We start from the raw sequence: 11134 nt of genomic DNA on the forward strand, positions 1-11134 counted from the left end.
TAGGGCTGCTCAATTGATGTCGTGTGCTAATTTAGATGTCATAAACCTGTGCTCAACAATAACTCACTCATCACTACATAATTTCTAAAGCCTTATGACGTTTAAACAAAACGGAGTCAATTTTAGCCGCACCTTGCCTCTACTTATCTGACTTTATATCCGCAGTTAACCAAATAATAGATAGGATACAATGAAATCTTTGAAATTTTTTATCTTAATTTATCCAATCTTATCTCGACTAGAAATTCGAACAACCAAATGCAACAAAAAGATGTAAACAAAAGACATGAAGCAAATGATAGTGAAAACGGGTGGGTTTGCCCGGGCAGCTTAGGCCCGTAGCCCGCCCACCCAAATCCGTGAAGCCGCAACAATTGTTTGGTTATGGGCTTGTCTTGGGTAACAAAGTCAAATACCGGCCCGGCCCGAAAATTTGACGATAATACTCTCAGTTTCTCACGCTGGGCCGCTGACGGTCTCTCTCTCCAGGAGCACTCTTTCTCTCGAGAGAACCGCGGTTGCGCCGCCACGCCGGACCGCTACCCTCCGCCCCTATTCGCTTTTTCCTTCTCCCGTTCATCAATTCCTCCGGCTCTCAGAGTCTCATGCTCTCAGGCTCAGCTCACGCTTGTCTCTCCTGAGGGACGACTGACCTCGTCGCCTCTTGCATCTCTCACTCACGTCATTGCCTCCAACTCCACGAGCACCAGGAGTAACCACAACACGGGCACGAAAGCGCTCCTCAGCCGCCTACACTGACAGGTTGCTTTTAGTCTTTTGCCCCCAAAAGGATTTTATTTTTTGAAAATTGCAGATGTTGGGTAGCTGCTTTGCTATTTGAAGGACAAATTGTTTTTTTTTTTTTTTTTTTTGGGTAAGGAGAAGGACAAATTGTTTGATATGAAGGAAATCAACAATGGGTTTTGCATAGATAGGTAGATGCCTTTAGCCACTCTTGGCTTCAAATGTTTTGGTGCCGACTTTTGGTCGGGCCTAGCTTTTTAGCTCTTCGTTGCTGATAGAACGAAGGATGATATGTGTCAGTCATTGTGGTTCTGGCACTGTGGAATGGCTAATTTGAACCGTTTGGTGTATCCATACTTGATTGTGTGGCCTCACATGATGGCAACGTCTCTGGTCTGTAGTGGCATGTGAAACTAGGCAAAGATCTTCGGGACATAAAGTGGTGGATCCTCAATGAATACATATCTTCCTGTTCCGGCTATGTCCGGGTCCATGGCCACATGCCCGTAATAGCTAAGAACTAAGGTGAGGGGTTGCAGATTTGTCATTGAAAATTCATGTAATCTTGCACTTTTTTGAAAAGCCCTTGTTAATGATACATTTTGGAGCTCTTGTTAATCATATATTTTAGAGCTTTGATTCAATATAGCAGTGTAGCGCTTAACACACGTAGGATGGCTGATCTTTACTGATTGTCTATAAATCTAATTGTTCATGTCTTCCGTGGATTAGGTTTGACTCACATTGAACAGACATGTCTCTTCCATTGACACCCTCCAAGAGACCCAGTGATCAGGCATTAGAGCCAAATGGCAAAGCAAAAAGGCAAAATTCTGTTGGGAAATTGCAAAATCAACCTTCTCCAGGGACCCTTGTTTACCGTGTGCTCTGTCCTGCTGCAAAGTGTGGCAATTTCTTGGAGAATGGTGGTAAATTCATCTCTCAGATTCATGATGAAACTGGTGTGGAGGTAAGAGTGGAGGAAAGTATTCCTGGATGCGACGAAAGAGTAGTAGTTATTTTAGGTTCTGGAGAGGTGGAATCTGCATCTAAGACAGATCAGGAAGATAGAGGTGAAGAGGCTACTGCCGATGAAGAGGTTGCAGATGCCAAGGAGCAGAGTGAAAGCAACGAGGATAAGGAGCCTATTGAAGTTGAAGATTTGAAACGTGAAAAGGAAGTTTCGTCTGCACAGCGAGCTCTCTTACTTGTTTTCGAGAGGTTGGTTGAAGGAGAAACAGAGCCTGACGTAGGTGATGAAGATGATAAGAAATCATCCTTGTTTGTACTGAGGTTGCTCTTGCTCTCAAGTCAAGTGGGGAGTGTTTTGGGAAAAGGAGGAAGTGTAATCAAGCAAATGTCAAATGAGCGTGGGGCACAGATTCGAATTCTTCCCAGAGAGGATAAGCTTCCTCTCTGCACATCACCTTCTGATGAAATACTGCAGGTAAGTTTCTGTAATTCAGAGTGTCCAGGCACTTTTTTGTAACAGCAAAGATATTGTCCAGTGACTGCAATTATGAGTTTTGTTTAGTTTGTTGCGAATAAAAATGGGCATTCCGCTTTTGACATTTTATTCATCTACCAAAGCATAAGGGAACAAAATCTAAATAGAGTATACTTGTGAATTCTCTGCGGTGTATGACCTGCTTGTTTCACTGAGCAGAATTACATTGCTGTGCAATGTTTTTTCTTTCAATTGGAACCTGAAGCTTAGGATCTGCCTTTTACGTGGGAGAGATCTCAATAAATGGTTGCACTAGGAATGGCTCTTTGCTTTCAGAAGTACGTTAGGTACGGATTCCTACAGTTAGTAACCAAATCTAACCAAACACCTACCATATCAGTAAATGATGGACTTTTTTTGGGTTCTCTGTGGGCTTCTAAGCTTGAGGTGCCAAGGATCATCTGGGAGGTCTTATCGGTGAGGTGCGTTAGTAAAACATTGTCAATTTTACTCTTCATCGGTGTTTTCCTGGAGAAGGTGACAGTGAAACAATATTCTCTGTTGTTCTGCTAGAGGAAAGATATTTGTTAAAACTTCGCAATTTTGAGCATATGTAGTATGTGTAAAAAAAAGTGCTGCTGAGGGGGGAGGGTTTCAGTGTGTCTTCTTATTATATGCGGTAAATGATATGGATGTTCTACCATGCATGAATAAATTTGCTCCACTTGTTGCGTTTGATGACAATTTATCAACGATAGTGTGCATGAGTGTCATCACTGTACTAAAGAAGGCAGTTTCCCCGACAAGTTGAGCTTGTTTGAGCTCCTTTTAAGTTCTTCACTGGAACCTCATTGCCTTGAAGTATTTTTCATCTTGCATCTGATTGATCTCAGATTCTGCTACATGGCTCTTTTGTGGCTTGTTGGTTGATAGAGTGGAGCAATGGCAACCTATGCTGTGTTAGTCTGTTAAGTGGATATTGGCATTTAATGAAATGTGCATTGTTTATTGACCTTCCTGATGTTTTAATTCAATTAGCTTCTTTACATAGCCTATTAATGCTGCAGATTACAGGAGAAATTGAGGCTGTTAGAAAAGCTCTCTTGTTGGTTTCTCAACAACTTAGTGACAATGTACCTCAAGATCAGGAGACATCCCCTGCTAACACGACTGGGCAATCTTCTAACTCATCTGGTTATGCACTTAACCGATCAGATGCTGTTCAAGGTGCTGCAAAATCTTCTTCTAGTACACGGGATGGTCGCGGTTATCGCTCTACCGCGCGTCCTATGATGCCTAAATTCAATGAAGGTGGTTTAGCAGGTCAAATGAGGCCACCTCAGGAAGTTTTATGTTTCCGCTTGCTATGTAGTAGCGAGAGAGTTGGCGGCATCATTGGTAAAGGTGGAAATGTGGTCAGGACTCTTGAGCAGGATACCGGATGTGAGATCAAAGTTGTGGAAGGTCTTTCTAATGCAGAGGATCGTATTGTTGCCATATCTGGTCCAGCTGTATGATTTTGATGCTCTTCTTTCTCCTTAATATATGCCAACAGTTCAGTTTATGGTTGTTTATGGTTCATCTAGCTATTGACAGTGCTTCTTTTGATTGGCATGTTTAGTACCCGGAAGATAGGGTATCAGCTGTCCAAGATGCAGTTCTTCGTGTCCAAAACAGGATTGTTAGATCTACACCTGATAACAAGGACAGCACTGTCACAGCCAGGATGCTTGTCTCATCTAATCAAATTGGTTGTCTTCTTGGCAAAGGTGGCTCGGTAATAGCTGAAATGCGGAAGTCATCTGGGGCTTATATTCGAATTTTGGGAAAGGATCAAATTCCTACATGTGCTTCAGAAAATGATGAAGTTGTGCAGGTCTGTTATGTTGAGATGTCATCTGAGCTAAATTATGGTTGAACAAGAGAAGTTGTCTTAATTCTAGACCTTGAATTTTACATTAAGCATTTACTGGTGATTACATTGAGGAGTTGAGTCCATTACTTGGATGACTATGCTCCATATTATATTTTTTTTTTTCCGAAAAAGGTATTGTTCCTGCTCTCTTTATCCGGAATGATGAACACTTTAAAGGCCTCATTATGCTTTGATATAATGTCTGGTTAGTATTTAATAGATCTCAAAAAGGCACTTAAACTTGACACATTTGGAGATAATCTCATAGAAATGAAGTTGTTGAAGTATAATTCCACATTGCTTGACAACAGGTCACAAGTGCTCTTTATATTCATGTGATCTTCCTCTACCTATTAGCTTAAGCTTTTGGGTTGGACTTTCTAACATGGTATTAGAGCTAGTGTTATCCCTTTTGTGAATATGTGTGGTCAAAATTCCACGTGAATGTGCGCATCAAAATTCCACATGCTGCTTGTAATCTGGCTTGTATGTGATAGAGGGTGTTGAAGTATAATCTCACATCGCTGGACAACGAGTCATAAATGCTCTTTATATTCATGTGGTCTCCTTCTACCTATCGGTTTAAGCTTTTGAGTTGGACTTTCTAATAGAAGTTAATGACAGCACAATTCTCTGTCTAGATTAAGGTAAAATGCAAGGTTGAATCAACACATCTCAATTTCTCTCCCCACAACACATCAAGTATAGAAGTCTTGTAACCATTTACAGGTGCAAGTTTCTGTTCACTTGGTCATAACAAATGCACACACATACATCTATGACTTTAACTGCAATCATTCACTGTGCTGCCATTGTTTCTTATTCTTGGGTGTTTGGTTGATGCTGCATTATGTTTTTGAAAGTCGTCATTCTATTTTTCGTTCTTGCTGTTTATGCTGCTTATATTGTAAATGACAGATTAACGGAGAATATCAGGCAGTTCAGGACGCTCTTTTGCAGATAACCAGTAGATTGAAATTTCATTTTTTCCGCGATGCATTTCCTATGATAGATCATCCATCCATTCCACCCTTTCTGGATCCAGCACCTCCTTTTCCTTCATTTATGGGAAGGAGGGAACCGTCACCCCCCGGCATGTATTCCAGTTTTGGTCCATCCATGCGTAATTTTGATGCTCTAGGTGGTCCCCGTGGTGCATTTTATTCCCATGAAGATCCCCCTTTTATGCAAAGGCCATTCAGACCTGGTCTACGCCCCCATATCCCTGAAAGAGGACCATGGGGTCAGGTATGACGTTATCTCTGATTGAAGTTTGAATCCGTATTGGAAAACTTCTTCCCATTCTATGAGTTTATCCTTTGTATATTTTTTGTGCTTTCATGTAATTGAAGGTTTTTAACAACAGTTATATGACAGTTCCTGATAATGGCTTGTTAAATTATTTTGAGCAACTTTTTGTTGTATTCTTGCATAGCTTGTTTTTGGTTGCCTTTTCTGGATTCTGAAGTAGGTTGTGCCTTTAAAAATTTCATAGCGGATGTTTGATGCTCCTATAACTTTCCTTCTTGCTTAGTTGTAGAAGAAGGGCTTGACTACATTTGAAATGTGAATGTTATTTTCACAAATTATTTGAAGGAAGCAGATTATTAGTCATGTATAAAAACAACAAACATAAATCTCCAATTTACTTGCAGAGCCATATGGAAGGGGCTGGCCCTTTGGACTTTCCAGATTTTGCGGGTCGCCCAAGAAGAATTCCAGGATTTGGAGGGTGAGTCTAATGTTTGTTGAAAGTTTCGGACTTGAGGGCTTTAATTAATCACCAATGATGGGGATTTAATATTTTTCCCACTAGATCTTTTGATTTGTCGAGAGGCAGTCAACCAGCCATCATTACAAGTACCACTGTTGAAGTAGTGGTTCCTCGTTCTCTTGTTCCTGTAATATATGGAGAAGAAGGTGGATGCTTGAAGCAGATCCGTCAGGTGCATTTTGCTTCCTAATTTTCTCTTTGAGCATTTAAGTTATAGATATATGCCATTTCCGGCCTTTTGTTTTGAGAAAATTGAGAAAACAATTAATTTGCTCAACTCCAATAGAGCAGCGAAAGCCTAAGTGTTTTCAGCTACATGAAATTTTGCACTCCATTGCGCTTCATTTTTATCAAGTTTGTCTAGCCCAATCTTGTGCGGGTGGAAATTGAATTTTGCCTTTTATATGTCTTAATAATGTGAAAGAAGTAAGTTAATTATAAGTAAATTGACGGAATTTTTTGGTTAGGGTCTTCAGGCAACTTCTTTTAGTTCATTCGTTGGCTTTGGCTACTTCATTTCCAGGGAATGTCTTTTTGAACTTTTACTGTGTTATACCCCTGGGTCCACTCCACAGATAAACTTATTGTAAATAATTGTCGATACTAGAGGAACCAATAATAATTCATATGAACTAACTAACTAGTAAGAGCCCTCAACAAATCAGTTTTTATGTTTAAGATGATTATGGCTGACTTTAAGCTTTTACACAAGCATGGAATTCCATGCACCTCCACTGATATGCTTCTAGTTCTCTTATATGCTTGCCTAGCTACTTTCTATTGGTGGGGTATCTGCACCCGGCATCTGTTAAATTATGCTATAAGTGATCTTCATTTTTCCTTGAGCATTTCTTGACCTTCAGATCTAGTTTCAATGCACCTTCAGCTTTCTTTTTGACCTGGTTAATTTCTAGTTATTCTTCCTTAGCTGGTAAATGATTTTCAAGTAGTTGTTTGTCAGTCAAAATGCTTCACTGGTATTTCCTTTATAGAGAACATGGTATTAACTTCTGATGGTGGCATAAGAATGATAGCTTATGGCCTATTGGCCTGTTGAACTTTTCAGAATTTAATGTTTTGTTTATGAGTGCGTGTAGATTAATTTAGTCATTTACTTGTGTTGAGAAAAAAAGAAAAGCATGTTAATCACCATTTGACGATACCATAGTTGTTGGGTATCACGGGTTTATGTTGATAGCTAGCTAAAAGGCATAATGAAAGGCTTTAAGGAGTGTCAAGACGGTGGGCATGTTTCTTCGTTATTTGAATATTGTGGTGCCTGCCTGATCAACCTGTTTAGGGCTTGATGGCTGCCGGTGCAAATAGGTGTAGGTCAGCCAGGCTTTTGGGTGCGTAAGTGAAAAAAGATCCATATTTCTAGAGAAATATAGTACTCCCTAAATATTGGATGGATAACCTGGGGCATTTTCACCTATATTCGCCACGGGGAGCACCTACCTGCTCACGTCAATCCCACGAGGCTATATAAAGAAGACAGGATCCAAACCTTCCCTCAAGTAGAAGGATTGAGCTTTATAGGTAAAAAGAAAGAATAGTGAAGCAATTTGGCCATGCATTTAAATGCATGGAGTATTTAGAGAAAATAGTTTACAGTCTCAAAAAGGTGAAGCACGTCCAAAAAGGTCCATCTCCTGCTGGTAACTTGGTGGAGCCTGATGCAAATTAATGGTTTTGGGATTATATCTGGAGTTTTTATGAGAAATACCCCTCTATTTGCACCAAGGTAAAGGCTGTAAAAATACGGACATTTGATAACATTGAACAATTTTCGACTGCTTGGGCTTGAGCTGCATATTTGCTGTTAGGGACTGTTAATTGTCAGCAATAAAGCAGGGATATCTACTGGATGTTTGAAAGTTGGGACTTACCATGCTTTCCAGAATTCAAAGTGTTGTTCAGGATACGAAGTGGCAGATCACAATGCTGTGAATGAATTTAACCAGATTCTCAAACGCATCTTTTGTCAAGGCCCTAGACATGCTTAAAAATCTTCATTATTGTCTAAGGATTCATTTACTGGATGCAGCTGGCCCATCTTGTTTCATAGAAATAGCTGTCAGAGATGTCTTGCTTGTATAAGTCGACTCAAAGCACCTGCAAAGTCCACAAAATGTTATCTAAGTTGATTACGGAACTGTTGTCATTCTGCTTGCATTTTGTATCATATTTTGGCTCAAGTTGTTTCCGTCTCTCGAATAACTTTAAACACACCCTTAAATTTAAATGGACTAAAACAACCTTCATTGGAACCTCATTAATGGCAAAATTGATGAAAAAGGAAAAACATACCTTTGATGTTAATCAATCAATCTCATTATTTTTATATACCTTTTCTTGACTGTTCTTTCTTTTTTCTTGTGTTCAAATTGGAGTAGTTTGCAGATTTGTTGCTATTTTACAAGAATCCTCTATGATTCAAGTTTTTTAATATATTTAATGAAGAAGGTGGTGAAGTCTAGATATTTATTGGAAACTCTCTCCAAAGTTCGATAGCTAATAACTCCTTGCCATATACAAATCTTTGGTTCAAGTTCTTTGGTTAAAGCTGTGAACTCTATATCATTATAATTTATATATGAAATATCTTAATTGACAAAGATTACTGAAACCCCTCATAGAATTCAGCTTAAGCACATTTGTTTAGTATAACAGAGCTTAAAAACGAATGGCAAGCATCAGAAGGTGGAGGACTAAAACACCATTGTTTTGACTAATGCGGACATTGTGCAGCTTTTGCATCTTCAATACTATCAACTTCAACTCTTTCCACCTTGTGATTTTGATCAATTAATTCTCTTGATGTTATTTTCGTCAACTTAATAAGTTAGGGTGTGTTATAGTCATCTAAAGTGTGGAAATAGAGGGAGTCTTTATTTTTCACCTTTCTCGGACTGTAGAAATGGGTGTTGATACTGATTGTGGTTTTTTTTTTTTTTTGGCCTCTTACGGACCTGTTACTTTGTTTGTTTATTTGCTATGTGGGTGTCAGCTCCCTGCTCTTGATAGTCTTAAGTTCGGGGTTAGCAATATTTGGGACAATTAAGAGATACCAAAATCATCAGTGGACTTTTGAAGTTCATGGTGTCTTACTTGCACTAGTTGACAGCAACTTGAATTCCTTTTCTCTGACCTTTCTACAGATTTCTGATGCAAGGATTACAATCACGGAACCAAAGCCTGGAGCCTCCGACACTGTGATTATAATATCAGGGACGCCTGAGCAAACTCATGCTGCTCAGTCTCTTATTCAAGCATTCGTAATGACCGAATCAGAGTCGGCTTGATGTTTCTTATTCAGGTAATTCTTAGAACTGATGTTAGTTGGCATTGAAAGTTGAGCATTTATGAGTGATTTGGTGGAAGTAGGCCCCAGGCGCTATGCTATATATAATCTACATCGCATGTCATAGCATCGGGGAGACATTCAGTTTTAAGTGCTTTATATGTTACTCTTCAGGTTTCACTATTCAGCGACAGATCGTGGAGTCTTGGATTGAGTTAGAAGGCCATTTTTGTGGTTTATGTTATTTGTAAATTGTTAACAGGCTTAGCAAAGAAGAAGCGACAATGTTCATGTGCTTGTAGACTATTTACGAGCGAATTGTGGGGTTGAACCAAGTATAGAAGCTGCTTTGGTTTTAAATTTGTATCTTCAGAATAGTTTGCGAGTTTCAAATTCATCAAAGGAAAGCTTGTTGAATCTCATGCAAATTCTGTCTGTGATTTGTAACATGCTCACACTTTACTCTCGGGACTACTCATCGTGTTAACTAGCATGCTTGATTCGTTGGTTTCTCACTCTTGATCACTCTCTAAGTTTGGTCAATCTGAGTGTTTGGGTTAGATGTTATGTACTTTGTCTAGTGGAGAGATGATGCGCATTCCATTCAAAGTCATGTGCCTTATCGACTCTTGTGGACCTTGACCCTTTGCAATCGGCAGGAAACATGCCCACCTAAAGAGTTTGATCTTTAACTACATGTCTGATGTGGTTATTGTTCCCCCTCTGTTTTGTCCTCCTGGTTGACTTGATGTAATTCAAGCTTCGAGTCTTATCTTACTCCAAATGAATGATTTGAAAAATATTCTTAAAAAATAATTGCTTCTATCGCTTGAATAATTAGTAAGTGAAAATTATTTTCATTATCGAAAATAATTTATGTCAGTATTTTGTGAATGATGGAAATATTTTTAGATCATTTAATTTTTGTAAGTAATATAAGCGATTATTTTTAGAAAAATATTTTTTGAATTAGTTATTTTTCGTGATAGATAGATATCAAGTGCATAATTGTCATGGCTAGAGAAGTTTAATGTTTACTCCCGATTTGATTGCAAATAACTGTTTCCCTCTCCTTTACTTCTCTGGTCGACTTAGTTTTATTGACTTCCGACAGTTAATTTTAATGCTCCTACTTCTGTCAATTGATAGACATCAATCTTAAAGATCGTTTAAGGTTTGAGCATAAATGGAATGTGCTGGCCCTTTACCGTCAATGTTTAAAATATTTATAAAATTGTGAAAACTCATATATGAATCGAGTGTTAACATATTTATGTTGTGAAAAAATTTGGATGTGTCTAGTCAAAAAAGGTCAAATAATAAGTACAAAAAAAAAAAAAGTAAGGCATCTTTAAATTTAGTCAATCACACATGTACCGTTCATTAGTTAAAGACCCCGGTTTATGTATGTGGCTAGACTTTGTCTCCCGGGGATTAATACTCTCTTATCAACCGTCGCTTGAGTCGATGTCCAGCCTGAAGCTATATTCGACGTATAATTATGTTAAAGGTCGGGCCTTTTTCCTTATCGCAATGTTTCACCCTCATTCCATCCTTTTCACTCTCTGTCTTATTGGTTGTCCCATTTTGCATCAAACTCTTCGATCAATCACGAAGACACGAAAAACCCCAGTTAAAGATTCAAATCTAGGAGCTGGAGCCCTCACCCAATTCCTCATCAAGCTCATTAGCAATGTCCGCTTCTCTGTCTTCGTCTTCCTGGTCCTTATCGTCATCATCATCGCCAATTCGCCATCACCTATCAGCCTCCAGATCCATGGCTCAAATCTTCCCCTGCTCTCACTAAATCGTTCACACAAACCAAAAAATGACCCTTCCAGAATGGCAATCCAATCCTGAAAACCGGCAAGGATTTGCCCCTTCTTGCCCCCGTAGTCTCTCCTACTTTCATGCAGATCTCGATGTTCTCACTAAGTTTTTTAACATATA

General features: G+C 39.1%; 1 protein-coding gene across 3 annotated transcripts; it reads left to right on the plus strand.

Annotated features, from left to right (window-relative positions):
• The first annotated feature begins 460 nt into the window (after positions 1-460).
• On the plus strand, positions 461-9687 carry LOC115727078 (KH domain-containing protein HEN4-like). Of its 3 annotated transcripts, none has more exons than XM_030657232.2 (9): positions 461-762; positions 1477-2191; positions 3259-3702; positions 3813-4067; positions 5025-5354; positions 5762-5838; positions 5923-6052; positions 9042-9199; positions 9359-9687. In XM_030657232.2, the coding sequence occupies exons 2-8, from the start codon at positions 1499-1501 to the stop codon at positions 9183-9185; spliced, it is 2073 nt and encodes a 690-aa protein (XP_030513092.2). In that variant the 5' UTR covers positions 461-762; positions 1477-1498; the 3' UTR covers positions 9186-9199; positions 9359-9687. The 3 variants fall into 3 exon arrangements, with proteins under 3 accessions (XP_030513092.2, XP_048131998.1, XP_030513094.2); XM_048276041.1 differs by having other exon boundaries at positions 9447-9687; XM_030657234.2 differs by having other exon boundaries at positions 9042-9193; positions 9366-9687.
• The last annotated feature ends 1447 nt before the right edge of the window (positions 9688-11134 follow it).

The sequence above is a fragment of the Rhodamnia argentea genome, chromosome 3, assembly GCF_020921035.1.
Source record: "Rhodamnia argentea isolate NSW1041297 chromosome 3, ASM2092103v1, whole genome shotgun sequence".
Lineage (NCBI taxonomy): Eukaryota > Viridiplantae > Streptophyta > Magnoliopsida > Myrtales > Myrtaceae > Rhodamnia > Rhodamnia argentea.